This window comes from Sinocyclocheilus rhinocerous, unplaced genomic scaffold (assembly GCF_001515625.1).
Source record: "Sinocyclocheilus rhinocerous isolate Xijiao unplaced genomic scaffold, SAMN03320098_v1.1 scaffold148, whole genome shotgun sequence".
NCBI lineage: Eukaryota > Metazoa > Chordata > Actinopteri > Cypriniformes > Cyprinidae > Sinocyclocheilus > Sinocyclocheilus rhinocerous.
The window spans coordinates 624,347-644,061 of record NW_015653472.1 but is presented as its reverse complement, the minus strand read 5'-3'; the positions used below and the strand labels follow the sequence as shown (position 1 = coordinate 644,061).

At 35.5% G+C, this 19,715-nt stretch overlaps 1 protein-coding gene across 2 annotated transcripts in view; it reads left to right on the top strand.

Annotated features, from left to right (window-relative positions):
• Nucleotides 1-19,715, top strand: part of LOC107716108 (nucleolar complex protein 2 homolog) — a 36,726-nt gene that overhangs the window by 5,222 nt on the left and 11,789 nt on the right. Inside the window, exons 5-15 of one of the 2 annotated variants that reach the window (XM_016522438.1) lie at nucleotides 2,322-2,436; nucleotides 2,527-2,620; nucleotides 2,709-2,787; nucleotides 2,880-2,990; nucleotides 3,116-3,229; nucleotides 3,937-4,125; nucleotides 4,452-4,591; nucleotides 5,431-5,542; nucleotides 11,750-11,863; nucleotides 15,287-15,388; nucleotides 15,995-16,138. In XM_016522438.1, the coding sequence (XP_016377924.1) occupies nucleotides 2,322-2,436; nucleotides 2,527-2,620; nucleotides 2,709-2,787; nucleotides 2,880-2,990; nucleotides 3,116-3,229; nucleotides 3,937-4,125; nucleotides 4,452-4,591; nucleotides 5,431-5,542; nucleotides 11,750-11,863; nucleotides 15,287-15,388; nucleotides 15,995-16,138 (1,314 nt within the window). Of the gene's footprint in view, nucleotides 1-2,321; nucleotides 2,437-2,526; nucleotides 2,621-2,708; nucleotides 2,788-2,879; nucleotides 2,991-3,115; nucleotides 3,230-3,936; nucleotides 4,126-4,451; nucleotides 4,592-5,430; nucleotides 5,543-9,231; nucleotides 9,346-11,749; nucleotides 11,864-15,286; nucleotides 15,389-15,994; nucleotides 16,139-19,715 lie in introns of both variants that reach the window. The other variant, XM_016522437.1, reaches the window with a different exon arrangement.

Sequence of the window (19,715 nt, the reverse complement as noted above, 5' to 3'; positions counted from 1 at the left end):
TATCATGTTTCATATGTTTCATATCGTTCGGTATCGATAATTATTGACATTTTTATAACCTTTTTTTTAAACAGAATTTTTTTTTTTTTTTTTTACATTTAACCACTGTATTTTAAAATTAACTAACATTACGTCTAAATTAACTCATATAAATCAAATATAATTTCGTAAATTGCATAAACAATTATGAACAAAACAGCATCATGTATTTATGCATTGCTTAATACAAAGAGCCGAATCGCCCATCACACAGATTGCTTTTAAAAACATACGAGACGCAGTGAAAAGGAATAAACCTCCACAAAAATGCGCAACATGTTTTCTAAAAGTTTAAACTGTTTTAACTTTGCATGGCTTTCTATACATCTCTTGTGTGAGACGTGAGTGCAGCAGTACTGCACATCACTCATGTTCATGTTTGTGTGTGCGGTCTGCGTCACTCATAGCACATGCCTATATTGTGCACTATATCGAAAATTTTTATACCGTTATCGAAGAAGGTGTACCGTCGATAAATATCGATACCGTTTTATCGCCCAGGCCTAATACACACACACACACTCCATCACACATACCATATGTGTGTATATATACTTTTATATATATATATATATATATATTAAAAAGGTGGACTCTCAATTTGCAATTTAATTATTAATTTTTCTTTTTGTTTGATGCTGTATTTGTGCTTTTGTACATAGGTTTTATGCAACATCATAAATATAATGTAACATTTTGGGCATAATGTAGTGTAATATGAGATATATATTTTTAGGGGGGAGGGAATGTACAGCGCTCTCTCCCACCTTCAATACCACGACTGAGGTGCCCTTGAGCAAGGCACCAAACCCCAACTGCTCCCCGGGCGCCGCAGCATAAATGGCTGCCCACTGCTCCGGGTGTGTGTTCACAGTGTGTGTGTGTTCACTGCTGTGTGTGTGCACTTTGGATGGGTAAATGCAGAGCACTAATTCCGAGTATGAGTCACCATACTTGGCCACATGTCACTGTCACTTTCATCTTCTGTTTCAAGTTTTTGTATTACATCACACAGTGGGGTGTGAATTCATGCCAGCATTGATAAAGTACAACTCCCTCATCAAGAGCGTTAAGATTGAGTGAAATACATGTCCACTGACGGATTTTCACCTTGGGAGAATGAATATCTTCATTGTCATGCTGAAAAAATGCCCAATAATGCAGGGAATGAGGGGGGGGTAGCATCTTCTCTTTCAGGTTTTTGTATTACATCCCACATCAGGGTGTGAATTCATGCCAGCATTGATAAAGTACAACTCCCTCACACCTTCAGCACTCATTCATCCCTATATAAAAACTTTACTACCACTGAACGTCACTGTGGGTACCAAGCACTTCTAACTGTACTCCTCCTCTAGCAACACCAGAACATTTTGGATGCTTTTGGATTCGAAATGATTGACTTGGTCTCTTGAGACCAGAGTATGGATTCCCAGAAGTCTCTCTTTTGTAAATATGGGCCCTGGAAGAGGTTAAATTAGTTTATTTTGCTTTGGCTACAGTAGGTAATTCTAGTGGTGACAACCATGCATGTCATTTCTGCAGGCTGCGTCATACTCTGTGAGATAAACTGTCACTCTTTTCATAGCTTTTGCCGGCTCTGAGACACTTGCATGTTATTTCTCCTGCTCTTTTTCTAGCAAAAATTCACTCATCACTAAATGAAAACTTAAAGTGAAGACCTGATTATTTCAGGAGCCTTATTACAAGTTCATTGTTTTTAAATATTCACACTTAAAACAATAATTTGGTATTCCTCTTGTACCGTTGTAGACGATGCTGCGATTATAAATGAGAGTGACTCCTGGTTAACATGTATTAAAAGGGGTCGTGTTTAGTCACTATTTAGTGTGGTATTTTTTGACAATATTCACTCATCATGACAGTAAAATAGGGCATTCTAAGTCAATATACTGCAGTATTTCCTCTCTCAATCAATAGAAAATATGGTTAACATCCGGTCACGCATGAAAAAAAAAAATACCGTCATGTACCGTGAAACCGCTATAATTTTGAAAAATACTGTGATATAAAGTTTTGGTCATACCGCCCAGCACTAATGTCTTCTAAGTAAAGAGTAATTGCTGAATTTGTTAAGTTTTAGAGGGGGTGTACTCATTTATGCTGTGCACTGTATATACTTTTTATATTTAAATATACGTTTTTTTTGTTTTTTTTCTTCAAATCAAAGTTTGTAATGTAATCTGGGAGCTGGTTGGTTTGATTGATGGTTTATAACTCTTTATTGAATCTTTTTTTTTTTTACATATTTTTCTTTCCAGAAAGAGCCCACGGCAAAATTGATTAGGGACATCACACAAGCCTTTAAGGCTGCCGTGGCTACAACGAAGGGTGACTCTGAGGAGCTGTGTCGATATACTATCTCAGACAGCGCGGGTAACTAACCGGCTTATTTCAAACACTTGCGTACAGAACCGAATATGTTTAATGTGCTCACTGACAGCCTCTACCTGTTTCCCATTACAGTGTTCAATTCCCTTGTCCTGTTCTGCATAAAGGACATGCATGCAGCTCTGAACAAAATGCTGAAGCTGAAAGCTCCAGAGCAAGGCCAAAAAAAGTACCAGCTCTGTTCCTCCTGCTGTATAGATAGATGGTTGAATCGGTTAGATTTCTTCACGTAACATTGTGTTAATCTGTATTTTCAGATTAATACTTCCATCTTCAAGTCCCAGGTGGCAGAAAAATCAGATTGATATTAAGATGTATGTTGCTGGTGTTGTTCAGGTAGATTTTTCCCCACAACATTGTCAGTTATTTTTTTAGCTGGTTCTTGAATCCCAGTGCTAAAGTGCGATAAAAAAAATGTCTCTCCTCAGCTCCTCTCCAGTTTAACGCAGGCCACAGTCATAGCTGCAGTTCTCCGTCATGCCAACCAGATGGTGCCATACTACCTGTGTCTGCCAAAACAGTGCAGGCACTTGCTCAAAGTAAGCACTGCAAATCGATGGCACTAACTCAGACAGAAATGGTGCTCAGTGAACTGAGATGGATGTTTTTAATCAAACAACAAAAAAAGGTCAGCATCTGTGGTGTTTTTTGTTTGTGACACTAGAGTCTGATCAAACACTGGAGCACAGGAGAGGAGACTGTGAGGGTCCTTGCCTTCCTGGCTCTCAGCAAAATCTGCCGACACAAACAGGAAATCTACTTAAACTCTGTTCTTAAGGTAAGTTAGGTTTTACAACATATCATAAGTTTATTTCCCATGTGATGAGATTTTCTTTTGCACTAAATGTTCCTGAACCGCAATGTGCATTACAGTGGTTCTGTCATATATTGCTTGTTTTCTCAAATAACATAAGCGGATAGAATTATTTACTGATCTCTTCAAAAAAAAAAAGTTTTTTTTGTAAAATGTTTTTAGTTATGCTCACCAAGGCTGCATTTATTTCATCAAAAATACAGTAAAAGCAGTAATATTGAGAAATATTGTTACAAATTAAAATAATTATTTTATATTTTAATATATGTTCAAATGTAATTTATTTCTGTGATGCAAAGCTGAATTTTCAGCAGTCATTACTCCAGTCTTCAGTGTCACATGATCCTTCAGAAATCATTCTAATATGCTGATTTGGTGATCAAGAAACATTTATCATTACTGTTGAAAACAGCTGTTTAATATTTTGTGAAACCAATTATACTTTTTTAGGCTTCTTTGATTAATAGAAAGTTTAAAAGAACAGCATTTATGTGAAATAGAAATCCTTTGTATCATTATAAATGTCTTTACTGTTACTTTAGATATATTTCACATGTCCTTGCTGAATAAAATAATTTTTTCAAAATAAAATTTAATTTGTAATGACGAAATAATAGTGAAGATATTCATTATACATGGTTCATTATTAACAGTGATTTCTCTGTTTGCAGCAAATGTACATCGCTTACGTAAAGAACTGCAAGTTCACATCTCCCAACACTCTTCCAATGATTAATTTCATGCAGCGGACTCTCGCTGAGATGTACTCACTGGACACACAGGTGTCCTACCAGCATGCCTTTATTTACATCCGTCAGCTAGCCATCCACCTCAGGAACGCCATAAATTTGAAGAAGAAGGTAGTTTTAACTCTTGGCCTGTATTCTTTTCTGTTGAAGAAATGACTTGTTTGAAGTTAACATGAAAATAAAGTTGACCATATTTATTTTCTTAATCCTGATCTTATTGTGAATGATTCATCTGTGCTTGTTATTCCAAAGAAAATTCTTCACTTTCAAAATTGATGTTTAGGTATTGTCAGGTATTGTTGTAGCAAACTCTCAGTCCAACTTTACGTATATTTTTCCTCTTTGAATATACTCTATCACTAAGAAATATGTCCAATATATTTTTTGCAGATGTCACCTTATCTTGATCAGTATTTTTCTGTTTTGTGCATCCTCAGGAGACATATCAGTCTGTGTATAACTGGCAGTATGTGCACTGTCTGTATCTGTGGTGTCGGGTATTGAGCACCATTTATCCCAGTGAAGTTTTGGAGCCATTGATCTACCCATTGTGTCAAGTCATCATCGGCTGCATCAAGTATGTATTGATTGATTGTTTGTTTGTTGTTGATGTTTTTTTGCTTACTGCTTTTTTTGCTCAGCATCTTTAAAGAGATATTTCACCCACTTTGAGTATAGTCATGAGTCAAATGGGCCAGTATGGTGCTTTTTTGTCATTTTTGGAAATTGACAGTGTCAGAAACAAAGTCATTTACATAGGCCTGCATGATTAATCAAAAATAAAATCTAAATTATGATACAGCTTGGTGTGATTTATCAAATATATGCACTGCAAGTTTTCGACGTGCGGCACTGTTTTTAAACTACTAATTATTTTAGTTTTCTGAAGTACTCTAATTTACAGTGAATATTTCAATAGTAATGTTTATTTTATTTTTTGTAGTTTTTAATTGTTCATTTAGTAATAATAATAATTATTATTATTTTATAGGCAGATTTATAGATAATCACAACATTTTGGGCAAATTGTGCATCCCCACAAACAAGCACAGCAAAGGTTTTTTTTTTTAATTTTTTAATAACATCATTTTAAATTGCTATCACAATTTTTATCAGAAAAATCTCAAGGTTTTTTTTTTTTCTGGTTAACTATGTAAATGCCATTAAGAGTTACTGCGTTAACAGTGTTTTTACCAGCAGGTGGCGCCATTAACCACATTTAAGTTTACAATTCTCAGTGTGTCGATTTGAGATAAGAACCTCAGCTCTGAATACTACATTACATCTCTGCCTGCAGATATTTAAAAAATTATGTTAAAAATCCACATTACTTTGTTCGCTTACAGAAACTACTGTTTTCAGTTAAACTATCAAGTCATTAATGGCTCCATTATGTGTTTGTGTGTGTATTTGTAGGCTTGTGCCCATCTCCCGCTATTACCCTCTGCGACTGCATTGTGTCAGAGCGATCACCCTGCTGTCTGCCAACACCAAGACATACGTGCCCGCCCTGCCCTTCCTGCTAGAGGTGAGACTTGCAGATCATGCCATCATCAACTGTTCTGATGTCTCCCTGCATCTCCTAGGCTGCCTTGAATAAACAGGTTCCTGTGTGGGTGGACGTGGTTTGGGCATGAGTACTGTACCCACGGCGTTTGTCATCACGGTCGTCCTGCTTTTTTACAGTTAACTATAAAAAGACTTCATGCTCTGACCTCTCTTCACATCTGAAGTACAATTACAAGAAATCTTCCTATGAAGAATCTACCAACTAAAGGGTCAATTTGTGAGGCCAATTAGTGTTCTTTTTTACTTAAATATACGTTGTTGCTTTTGTTAGTAAATTAATTAAGAGATGCAGGGGTTTAGCATGCTAACAGCGTGCTGTGCTTTAGCATGCTGCTAGACTGTGAGCGCTGTAAACGGAAAGATGTCGCCTGTCTTCATCCCTTCAACTCCACTACCATCAAAGTAGTTTTTTGTATCAAATACACCATTTTTAATACATTAATATATTTTAAGGTAATTTCCTTTTTCCCCTTATTCACTTACATTTACTTGGGCAGTGCTGTTGTAAAACATTAACCAACAGCCAAATACACTAGTGTTCAAAAGCTTAGTCAGTAAGATTTTTTCCCCTTAAATTTTAGAAACCTTTCTTTAGCAAGGACTCATTAAAATAATCAGAACTGACAGTAAACACATTCATAATGTTACAAAATATTTATATTTTAAATAAATGCTTTTGTTTTTAATTGTGGAAATTTTTTTATAATGATTTCCACAAAAATATTGAGCAGCACTGTTTTCAACATTCGTTATAAGAAATATTTATTGAGCAGCAAATCAGCATATTAGAATGATTTCTGAAGGATCATGTAACTGAAGACTGGAGTAATGGTGCTGAAAATTCAGCTTTGCATCACAGGAATAAATTACATTTTAAAATATAAAATCGAAGACAGTTCTTTTAAATTGTAATATAATTTTAATATTATATTATTGTTTTACTCTATTTTTAATCAAATAAATGCAGTTTTCGTGAGCATAAAATACTACTTTCAAAAACAAAACAAAACAAAAAAATGTACTGACCCCACATTTTTAAACAGTAGTTTACCTAATTATGGAAACTCTCTAATCTAATTAATTACTAATGGATAAAACCTCAAGCTTGTAAATTTCTCAGATTACAGAACTATAGTGGGTTGTTAATGGAAATCAGAAATTATACGGTTTATGGAACACAAGAAAAGACGCTCCCTGATATCATATCTGTTTGGGGTCTGGCGGAGCCTATAATACAGATAAGTCGTTCAGAAAACCCACCAACTAGTCACTATTGGAAAATTAAAAACCAAAAAATAAGACTAGGCAAGCTACCTAAACGGTCGACAAGCTTTGAATTAAAGACTAAAAGATAAAAGACACCAGAGATCAGAGTTTGCGGTCTGCATGAATGCGCATCCTAATGTGTGCGAACTCTGCGCGTCTTCGTTTTTGGGAGAAGTAGAGGTCACAAACTGTCAACATTTTCCACAGTGTGAGGCGGGTGACAAAAAGTGTGTGTTTGTGTGTGGCTGGCGTGAGCCCCTGTGGTGACAGCTGTTGTGAGAATAGAAGCGTGGAGGCGACAGCAGCCGAGACCAACGGGAAGGGGGGGGGTGGTCACTGCTTGGCTGCGATCTGTGTTTATTTGTGATGCAGTCCACTTCCTGTTTTCGCGCTCATGTTAAAAAGTAGGCGTGCAGCGAAGTAGAGTAGAGCATGGCTCTCTCTTTATTTTTCTCTTTTCCCGCTCTTTCTCCCTGTCTCTCTTTATCTGTGCTCTATGATTTCAAGCTTCCTGTTGCAGTAGCCTCTGAGCGTATCAGGTTGGGACCATGCGCCTTCACTTCCTCCTCTGTCCCGCAGGCTGACACCACATCCGTTGTTTGCACAGACCGGCCGTCAATGAGCACATACACACGCACACACCTCGCTGGTTCTAGTTGACCTCGTCAAGCACTTTCAACTGCTCTTAAATGCGGAAGAGCAGAGAGAGTTATGGGAGAAGTCACAGCCCTGTACCAAAGTACTCTGGCTGACTGTTTGCTGAAGTGACAGCCTCTTTCAGTTATTAGTTATGGAGAAAGTATGGTGAAAAGTATTCTTTCTAATTTGTTGCCTGCAAAAATTTGAATTATGAGAAATAATTTTATATTATATAAAAACCACCAAGTTACTTTTACCACACGGCACATTTTTGAGCACATTGTTCTGTGCTTCCAGATTTAATAAAGTATTAAAATAAAAATGATAAAATAAAATTCATAAAATACAAAATTTGGGAAATCTGATTCATTTTAATGAATCACTCCTGTTCAAAAGTTTGGGTTATGTAAGATTTTGTTTTTTCAAACATTCTTTTATGCTCAGCAAGGCTGCATTTATTTGATTAAAAATACAGTAAAAACAGCAATATTGTGAGATACTGTTACAATTTAAAATAACTGTTTTCTATTTCAGTATATTTAAAAGTGTAACTTATTTCTGTGATGCAAAGCTGAATTTTCAGCATCATTACTCCAGTCTTCGGTGTCACATGATCCTTCAGAATTCATTCTGATATGCTGATTTGATGCGCAAGAAACATTTCTTATAATTATTAATGTTGAAAACAGTTGTGCTGCTTAACTTTTTCAGAAAGTTCTGAAATATTACAAAAAAATTTAAAAAAAATTAACATTATAAATGGTTTTACTGTCACTTTTGATCAATTTAATGCATCATTGATGAATAAAAGTATTAGTATGTATTATTAATTTCTTTTCTAATTTCTACTTGACTGTAAATCCAAAATAATGAGCAAAGAGACAACGACAACCGCTTAAATGCACCTGATAAAGGACTGGATAAAGCTTGCCCCTCCTCCTGACCACAGGAGTGTAAATAAAAGAAAAAACATGATTCCTTTGAGACCTTTCAGGTCTCTTTGTAGCAAAACATTTAAATGTTCGTTTTAAATGCTATGCTGCTGTTTATCACTAGGTTTTTTATTTGGTTATGTAAATTAGGGTGTACCTAGTTTTATTTAGTGAAAAATCTGTATTTAGTGGAATTTTACCTGTTAAGTTTAATATAGTTACTCTATTTGATAACTTGTATCCTATGTGTTTTAGGGCTATATAAATGCTGCTTGTCTGATTTTATTTTGTTAAAAAAAAATAAAAAAAATAAAAACACACACACTTTGGCCCCTGAAATAGATTCAGTTATGGCTATATTGATACAATCATATATACTGTGATTCTTTTTCTCGTACTACTATTTCAAAATACTTCAGGTCCTTGTGTCTGTTGTTTTATCCGTTCATTCATATAATTTCCTCATAATATTTGTAGATCAGTAGATCAGATATGTAGATCAGTTAATGAAGAAGTAGGTGATCTGTATGTGTTAGCCTCAATACACTTATCAATGGTTGCAAAAGGGTTTAACTACTTGAGTAACTTGTTGCATGGGACGTTTCAGAAAAGCTTCCCCAACACTCATCTGCACACCTGATTTAGATTGTATACTTGAAGTTACTATAAGCCCTTGAGTCATTCTCTGGTTTGTGTTTGTCTGAATAATCAGTGGGCTGCTGCTGTAGTCTTGTCTTATTTGTGTGTTTCTGTGCACGTATGTCTGTGATGCAGTGCTCTGATGTATCTGTTTGTTCACTCTGCTCCTCAGATCCTCCAGCGAGAAGACTTCAATAAGAAACCAGGCCGCATGAGTATAAAGCCCATCAATTTTGCAGTGATCCTCAAACTCAGCAAGACCAATCTCCAAGAGAAGGCTTATAAGGTGACATCCTGTACTTCTTTGAGTTTCAGACCTTCATAAATTCTTCATGTTCTTTCAGTTTATGACTACGTATGTATACTAAGCCTGCCAGAATTAATGTGTTACCACATGTGGTTAATTGAAAACTGTTTAATGCGTATAATACTTTAAAGGGTACTTTAATAGTACACCCAAAAATGTACATTTTCTAAAAGCCTGTGGACTTAATTCCTTCAGTCTTCTGAAGTTATATGATTTATGTGAGAAAAAGACTTAACATTTTTAGAGATTTTCTCTAAAAAACAAACAAACTTTACTTTCATACTTGCTTTTCTTGGTGCTTTCATGGAAGTTCATAGGAAACGTGGTGATGTAATTTGTTGATCAATTAATCAGTTGATCAATAATTTAAAAAGTAAAATTTAAAACATTTAAAAAGCTTAAATATAACTATTTTAAAAAGCTTAAACATTTAAATTGATTAACAGCCCAAATTCATACTGATTTTGTAAACTTTTTTTAAAGGTATACTACGATTTTTTTTTCTCTGTTAAATCTCTTATGCTGACCAAGGTTTCATTTATTTGATAAAAATCCAGTAAAAATAGTGATATTTTGAAATATTATTACAATTTAAAATAATATAATATGAATAATAAATATCAATTTGAATATAATTTAAAATGTATTCCTGTGATGGCAAAGATGATTTTCAGCATCATTACTCCAGTCTTCAGTGTCACATGATCCTTCAGAAATCATTCTAATATGCTGATTTGCTGCTCAAGAAACATTTATTATTGTTACAGATGTTGAAACAGTTGTGCTGCTTCATATGTTTGTAGAAAAACATATTTTTTTCAGGATTCTTTGATGAATAGAATTTTCAAAAGTTCAAAGTCTTTTGTAACATTAGAAATGTTTTTACTGTCATTTTTGATCAATTTAATGAGTCTTTCTGAATCAAATCTAATTTCTTAAAGTAAAAATTTTACTGACCCCAAAATTTGAACGGTATTGTAAATCCAAAATAATGATCGAAGAGTCATATTAAAATGAAACAAAAGACAATCACTGAAATGCATCAGATAAAGGACTGGATAAAGATCGCCCCTCCTCCTGGGCCAGGAGCCTGTCATGACTTCATGCTGACTGGCTGTAACTGGATTGAGGTTAGGAGATGAAAGCCCGAACACGCTGCTACACAGGCTAAAGCGCCGTGTCGCTGCCAAGAGGATTGCCACACAAGCTGAAGGGATTATCCTGCTCTCCTGGTTGGCACGGTGAAGCTTTCCAGTATGTTCACCCAGGCCAAGACACCGCAGCCACAGGCCCCCCGAGACGCCGCTCCACCCTTGCTGTCTGGGACCTCTGTCTGACTTACTAAATCTTAAATATTTCTTGTAAGGGCAGTTACGAGCAGGGTTTTCCCATTTCCATAGCGGAGGAATGTGTTTGCAAAGGCTGCGGCTGTGAATTGTAGGTAGGGCAGAGGATTTAGGTCCGATCCCAGCACTAAACCGGGTCAGGATTAGTGTGAATGCTTGTATGCCAGGTGTTGAGTAGAGATGTGAAAACTCTGTGGGGGGCAGGGCAATATAAAGTCCTTGCTGAAAAAAAGGTACTAATGTCTTTACAATTGTAAAAAAAAAATATATATATTAATTTCTATTGAACAGTACTATAAATCCAAGATAATGAGTAAATAGACAAATGAAATAAAAGACAACTGCTTAAATGCATCTGATAAAGGACTGGATAAAGACCGCCCCTCCTCCTGACTGCAAACAGAATGGTAGTGTAAATAAAAAAAAAATCATTTCAGACCTTGCAGGTCTCTTTGTAGCAAACCATTTAAATGTTCATATTAAATACTATGCTGCTGTTTATCACTAGGTTTATCCAATTTGATAACTTGTGCCCTATTTGTTTTAGGGCCATATAAATGCTGCTCATCTGATTTTATTTTATTAAAAATAAAAACACACTTTGGGCCCCCTTTTTTTCTCATACTACTACTTTTTTCAAGATACTCCAGGAACTTGTATCTATTGTTTTGTGCATTCATTTATATAATTTCTCTCATAATATTTCTTTTACTCCTGTAGATCAGTTAATGAAGAAGTAGGTCATCTGTATGTTTCGTGTTATAGTTAGCCTCAATACGATGGAAAAAGGGGTTAACTATTTGAGTGACTTGTTGGATGGGAAGCTACAGTTTAAGAGAAGCTTCCCCAACACTTGTCTGTACACCTGAGTTAGATAGTTTACTTTAAGTTACTATAAGCCCTTGAGTTATTCTCTGGTTTTTGTTTGTCTGAATAATCAGTGGGCTGCTGTAGTCTTGTTTTATTTGTGTTTTTGTGTGCACGCATGTCTGTGATGCGGTGCTCTGATGTATCTGTTTGTTCACTCTGCTCCTCAGATCCTCCAGCGGGAAGACTTCAATAAGAAACCAGGCCGCATGAGTATAAAGCCCATCAATTTTGCAGTGATCCTCAAACTCAGCAAGACCAATCTCCAAGAGAAGGCTTATAAGGTGACACATCCTGTACTACTTTGAGTTTCAGACCTTCATAAATTCTTCATGTTCTTTCAGTTTATGACTATGTATGTATACTAAGCCTGCCAGAATTACCACATGTGGTTAATTGAAAACGATTTAATGCGCTTAATACTTTAAAGGGATAGTACACCCCAAAATGTAAATTTTCTAAAAGCATGTGGACTTTATTCCTTCATTCTTCTGAAGTTGTATGATAGCTTTATGTCAGAAACTGACTAAAATATTACAAAGTTTCTCAAAAAAAATCTTTACTTTCATACTTGCTTTTCTTGGTGCTTTCATGGGAGTTCATGAGAAAAGTGACAATGTATAATTTGCAGAAATGTAAAAATTGAAAAAGCTTTAAAAAATAAAAAGTTTAACACTTTTTAAAAACTTAATCATTTAAATTGATTAACAGCCCTAATTCATACTGAGCATGTTCAGTTTTCAGTTAATATTTAAATATATATATATATTTTTTTTTTGTCAACTGTTTTGGAGCATGATTGATGATTTTTAATAAGGTATACTACATTTTTAATGTTAAATCTATTATGCTCACATAGGTTGCATGTATTTGATAAAAAAAATCCAGTAAAAATAGTAATATTTTGAAATATTATTACAATTCAAAATAACTACATATATTCTATTCGAATATTTTAAAATATAATTTATTCCTGTGATGGCAAACATGAATTTTCAGCAGCCATTACTCCAGTCTTCAGTGTCACATGATCCTTCAGAAATCATTCTAATATGCTGATTTGCTGCTCAAGAAGCATTATTGTTACATTATTATTACTTATTACTACAGACGTTAAAAACTGTGCTGCTTAATATTTTTGTAGAAAACATTCTCAGGATTCTTTGATGAATATAATGTTCAAAAGTTTTTTTTAACATTAGAAATATTTTTACTGTAACTGTTGATCAATTTAATGAGTCCTCTCTGAATAAAATTATTATTTATAAAAAAAAAAAAAAAAAAAAACTTACTGACCCCGGGCCCAAGCTTTTGACAGGTATGGCAAATCCAAAATAATGAGCAAAGAGTCATATTAAAATGAAACAAAAGACAATCACTTAAATGCATCAGATAAAGTACTGGATAAAGATCGGCCCTCCTCCTGGGCCAGGAGCCTGTCGTGTCTTCATGCTGACTGGCTGTAACTGGATTGAGGTTAGGAGATGAAAGCCCGAACACGCTGCTACACAGGCTAAAGCGCCGTGTCGCTGCCAAGAGGATTGCCACACAAGCTGCAGGGATTATCCTGCTCTCCTGGTTGGCACGGGGAAGCTTTCCAGTATGTTCACCCAGGCCAAGTCACCGCAGCCACAGGCCCCCCGAGACGCCACTCCACCCTTGCTGTCTGGGATCTCTGTCTGACTTACTAAATCTTAAATATTTCTTGTAAGGGCAGTTACGAGCAGGGTTTTCCCATTTCCATAGCGGAGGAATGTGTTTGCAAAGGCTGCGGCTGTGAATTGTAGGTAGGGCAGAGGATTTAGGTCCGATCCCAGCACTAAACCGGGTCAGGATTAGTGTGAATGCTTGTATGCCAGGTGTTGAGTAGAGATGTGAAAACTCTGTGGGGGGCAGGGCTGCCATTTCTGTGTAGGGAAAACTGATTGACTGCTGTTTTTTCCATGTGTGTTACCTCAGGAACAGGTGTCATTTGTAATGGACGTAGTGTTACTGAGACTGGGTTTTAATTTTTATTTTTGTGTTAGACTGACAAAAAAGTTTGAGCAATAAGCAAAAAACTCTGCCAAACTGTAAATGTCACCATGTTTTCAACTTGAGACACGTTTTTATGTTATCCATTAAAATGGATTACATTTACACTACCGTTCAAAAGTTTTTGTTTTTTTGATAGAAATTAATAATTTTATGAAGAAAGGGTGCGTTAAATTGATCAAAAGTGACTGTGAAGACATTCAATAAACAATCTTATAAACAAAAGATTTCAATTTTAGATAAATGCTTTTGAAAACAAACATTTTAAACATTCATAATAATAAAAAAATGTTTCTTGAGCAGTAAATCAGCATATTAGAATGATTTTCTGACGGATCATGTGACACTGACGACCGTTGTAAATACAGCTTTGCCATGACAGGAATAAATGACACTTTAAAATGTATTAAAGTAGAAAACAGTGATTTTAATTTGTAATAATGTTTCACAATATTAGTTTTTACAGTATGTTTGATCATATGAATGCAGCCTTGGTGAGCATTAGTGACTTCTTTTAAAAAACGTAAAACATCAAATGGTATTTAAGATTTACTCAAGCAAATTAACAGGGTTAGTTGAAAATACCACTGGCTGTTTCCCTGTGTAACAAAAGTTTGTTTTTAACTCAACTAAAACCCAACGGTCATAAAAATACAATGCTTACAGTGCCGAACTCTGAACAAAGATGTTTATCTAAAAATTAAATCCAAATTCAACAATTAAAAATGAGCGTAAATGGAGGCTGTTGAAGGCCTGAACAAATTCTACGCAAGTGTGTGAACGCAGACAGTCCTAGCTGTCCAAGTCCAATATTTAGTGTTGAATTCATGACGCAGGTACATGTTACATTGTAAACTCTTTTTTTCTCAAGTGTGCTACCATCAGGGCAGGTTCACACAGAATGCGCTTCTGCATTTTAAAACGTGAGGTGCAGGGCAGTGAAATGACAAAAAAAAAAAGCAAGGTTTTGAGACACGTTTTCTAAAAGTTGGATATATTGTAACTTAAAGACACAATATGTAAGATTTTTTTATTAAAAACAGTGCTGCTTTACCCCACATACGCACGACCGGAAGCAGCGGAAGCGCTCGACTGTGTCATAATAAAAGCTCCGCTGCTTTTGAGCCATGTGTCGCGCTCGTTCAGTGGCCTCGTTTTGCTTCGGCGGCTTTCAGCCTCACCCTGCTTCATTCTACTACGTTAATAAATCATTAGCTCATCCATGAACATGATTTCTGCCCGAGTCCCGTCGGATTGCATCGGCTGTGGGGATGAAGACGACAACTCCCATGATTCCACACTCAGTCACGGCGTCATCAAACTACGCCTTTGTCTATTTGTTTATTTTGAATACGCGCCCTCTAGCGGCGAAAAATACATATTGTGCCTTTAAGTGCTGTGTTTTTAGAATGCTGTGTCATGCAAAGCGCTGCAGACAATGTGAGCGCAATGGTCAAAGACAGTACAAAAACGCAAAACTGTGTGAAGACCCCTCTAACAGTTTAAAGACAACCTTGCTAAGCAAGTTTGCTAAATTCAGAATATTAATAGCAGTTTCCCTGAATGATGCATTCACATGTCTGGTTTTATGGTGTAGAAATTTAAAGCTAACTCTATCGCATAGTTTGTTCCTGTGTGTTGACTTGGGAATGTTTGTGTTTTCACTGTTTCAGGATGGTCTAGTGGAGCAGTTGTATGACCTCATTCTGGAGTACTTCCACACACAGGCCTGCTCCATTGGCTTTCCTGAGCTAGCTTTGCCCACCATCGTTCAGGTACTGTTCTCACTCTCTGGAGTAAGCTTTCACTTATTCACTTTCCTTCCTAACATTTACCACATCGCCAACAGCTCATAATAAGTGAAAGTTATGGAGCATGCTCAACAGTTATAGTTAATGGCTCCTTTTAGTCCTCACACCTCAACATACACATCCCAACACTTACTCTTGCAACACAGCACACACATACACCGCAGCGTTCTCACTAACACAGCACACAAACACACTGACTGTAGGAAAAAAAGCCAGCTTCTTTCACCCCTTTCAGCCCTCTCTCACACATATACACTCTGGCCACATCCTCTGTTCTGGCCAACACCGAGCTCTCCTCACTGCTGTTTAAAAATCTGGTTTTGAATATTTATTCTTTTGGCCCAGTCAGGTTTATTTATAATATCCACTCCTGTTTCTTCCGTACTTTTCATTTGCAGAATTGAAAAAAAAAAAATGGAAATTGAATCTGGACAGAGTTTTTAGAGATATATATTAATGTTAGTCTTTCAGGATAGTTAGAAATTCTTCATGCATAATTTTTGTGATGTTTTATGTTTGCTCTTTTCCCTAATGTCTCTCATGCATGCACTCTCATGTTGGTCTCCTCAGCTGAAAGCGTTCTTGAAGGAATGCAAAGTGGCCAATTACTGCAAGCAGATGCGCCAGCTGCTGGAGAAGATACAGGAGAACTGCATCTACATCACAGGGCGAAGGCAGAAAGCTGCTTTTGGCGTAGCTGATGTCACAGCTGTGGTGAGTACATTTTTTTACCAGGAACGGACCGAACTGTTGTTGAAGTCAATATGAAATTAAATGATCTCATAATCTTTTAGCCAAATATAGGCCTTGCATCAAAAAGCCACAAAGATGGGGAACAATAATATTAAACATTAATATAAAAGTTCAACAAAAAACAGTAAAATTTAGTTAGATGCAACATGCAGTCAAATCCCGCCTTGCATTATTTTTCACAATGTTTTTTCACTTGAAAATTCCTCATCACTGTAGATGAGTAAACTGCCGTTCCTACCTCAATTTTATAATTCATGATATATATCAATTAAATAATTTGTATATTTATAAAAAAATATATATATATGTATGCATTTATTTATAAATGTTATAAAATGTTTTATATTTAATAAAACCAATCAAATTAATTCATACTTTCCATTCAAATATTTAAAATAGTTAAAAATTATTATTTACATTTATTTCTGCATTTGTACTTTTTGTACATTCTGTTGCAGTTATTTTAATATCACTGAGATGTTGTTATACTTTTTATTAATATCTTTCATTAGTTTTTTATTTTTATGTTTTCAGATTTTATTTTTAGTTAAAATTTTAGTAACTGTTGTTTTTGTCATTTTTATCAGCTTTTGATTTTTTTTAAAGTCTACATAGTTTTCATTCATTTTTATTTCAGTTTTAGTCATTTTAGTACATCAAGATAAAATAAATGAACTTGAGAAATGTTGTAAATGAAAATTAGATTTTTTTATTTTTTTATTTTATTTGTTCAATTTTATTTCAGTTAAAGTATATTTTATTTTAAGTAACAAAATTTGTTTTATGGTTTTAGATTTAGTTAACTATAATAACCCTGCTGTGCACCTGCTGTGCTGTGTACCTTCTTTGCATACATTGTACATCTTTATGTATTTTTGTTTAACTGCAATACTGCAAGTGTTTCTGTCGATAAATTAGGAATGAAAAACATACACACTGTAGCTCTTATAGCGTGTCTTATTTGTAACTCTTGTCTGAGTACACCTGATGTGTTAACTGCTTTAGCGCTGATTGAATGAGTTTTAACATTTTTATCCATTTGTTTTGATTAATTCCGTCAACCCAAGGATGTTTTTTTTTTTTTCCTCCCCTCTGAGTTTTTTCCAATTACACGGTGACCATAACAGCACTTCTAGTCAGACATTTGTGAGCTTTGGGACCAGACATGGCAGTCAGATGTTTATTTTAGCTGTAAAAGCAGACTGTTATCCCTGCAGTTCCTCCTCTTTCCACTCACCTCAAACACCACCCTGCCTTCCGGCCCCTCGCAGGTGACTGCTGGTCACCCACAGTCTTCGTCTGTGTTTGCGTGTTCAGAGCCCTGCGTGTTTACGTGTGAACACATCTGAATGCGTGTTGCTGTGGTCAGTTGAAAACAGCATGTGGTGGTTGGCCTGGAGCCTAGTTGACCACACCACCTGCAGGTCAGGAAGTGCAGTCACAGGTCTTCAGACAGACACACACGACCATCGTGGCACGGGATGCTATTACAGCCGTAGCCTGACGCAGGGTCAGTGGCGGATATGAGAGCAGATGAAAGTAAAGGGCGGAAAGCTTTCTAATGCCATTTCTCTCAGCGAGAGACTTGGAGGAGGATGAGCAGACATTAAGTGCTTCGTCTGCGAGTGTCTGGTAATGTCAATCCATCCAGTAGCAGACTGGATTGAATCAGACTTTGTGCTTGCTGAACAGGATTATTGTAGTTAGTTACTGAAAATTTCAATGTTTTTATTATTTTTGTTTTAATTTTAGTTTGCTTTTAATTAGTGTTGATGGTGCATAAATAAATAAATATATATATATATATATATACATACAGTGGTGTGAAAAAGTGTTGGCCCCCTTCCTGATTTCTTATTTTTTTGCATATTTGTCACACTTTAATGTTTCAGATCATCAAACAAATTTAAATATTAGTCAAAGATTACACAAGTGAACACAACATGAAGTTTTTAAATGAAGGTTTTTATTATTAAGGGAAAACAAAATCCAAAACTACATGGCCCTGTGTGAAGAAGTGTTTGCCCCCCTGTTAAAACTGTGGTTTATCACACCTGAGTTCAATTTCTCTAGCCACACCCAGGCCTGATTACTGCCACACCTGTTCGCAATCAAGAAATCTCTTAAATAGGACCTACCTGACAAAGTGAAGTAGACCAAAAGATCCTCAAAAACTAGACATCATGCCGAGATCCAAAGAAATTCAGAAACAAATGAGAAAGAAAGTAATTGAGATCTATCAGTCTGGAAAAGGTTATAAAGCCATTTATAAAGCTTTGGGACTCCAGCGAACCACAGTGAGAACCATTATTCACAAATGGCAAAAACATGGCCGGCCGACCAAAATTACCCCAAGAGCACAGCGACGACTCATCCAAGAGGTCACAAAAGACCCCACAACAACATCCAAAGAACTGCAGGCCTCACTTGCCTCAGTTAAGGTCAGTGTTCATGACTCCACCATAAGAAAGAGACTGGGCAAAAATGGTCCAAGTTCCAAGACGAAAACCGCTGCTGAGCAAAAAGAACATAAAGGCTCGTCTCAGTTTTTTTTTAGAATTTATTTTAAATCGATTTAGTTTCAGTATAGTTTTATCCATATTTAGTTATATAATAATGTATATTGGATTTTAAATATGAATTATTATATAAATATGTAATTGTTTATTAATAAATAATATGCGTTAATTTTATAATCAGTTATTTTCATTATTGCTTAATAACAATGATAACAATAATAATAATTGTTTAATAATAATAATTATTGTTGTTGTTGTCACCCATTTCAAGATTCAAGAATTCAGAAAACATTGTATACAGTGTTGGTTGTTTTCTATATCAATCAGATATCAGTCCTTCCTGTTTTGAGTGTGCGTCTCTTTTTGACAAATATAACTTTGATTAGAATTAAAAATATATATTATAATATATAATTATAATTATTATATTATAATATAATATATTAAATATATATTATAATATATATTCAGTTAAAACTATAAGGTTCATTTTCTTTATAATTCTGCTTAGTTGTTGATCATATTGTAGTGCACATTTATAATTCATTTTCATTTTCTTTTTTACTTTATTTAATGGTAATTTTTGTCTTCATAGCAGTTTCAGTTAAAGGAGTCATATGATGCTGCTAAAAAGAACATTATTTTGTGTATTTGGTGTAATGAAATGTGTTTATGCGGTTTAAAGTTTAAAAAAAAAACATTATTTTCCACATACTGTACATTATTGTTTCTCCTCTATGCCCCGCCTTTTTGAAACGCGTCGATTTTTACAAAGCTCATCGGTCTGAAAAAGCGAGGTGTGCTCTGATTGGCCAGCTATCCAGTGCATTGTGATTGGCCGAATACCTCAAGCGTGAGACGGAAATGTTACGCCCCTCACATACTGTTGATGCCGTGTCAGGCCGGAGCGACGAGACATAAACATTAAAACCCATCACAAACGAGGCATTTGTTGCATCCAGTAGGGACATAATTACGGATTATAATGACTTATACTGTCTTTTAACGCGTTGCGTTGC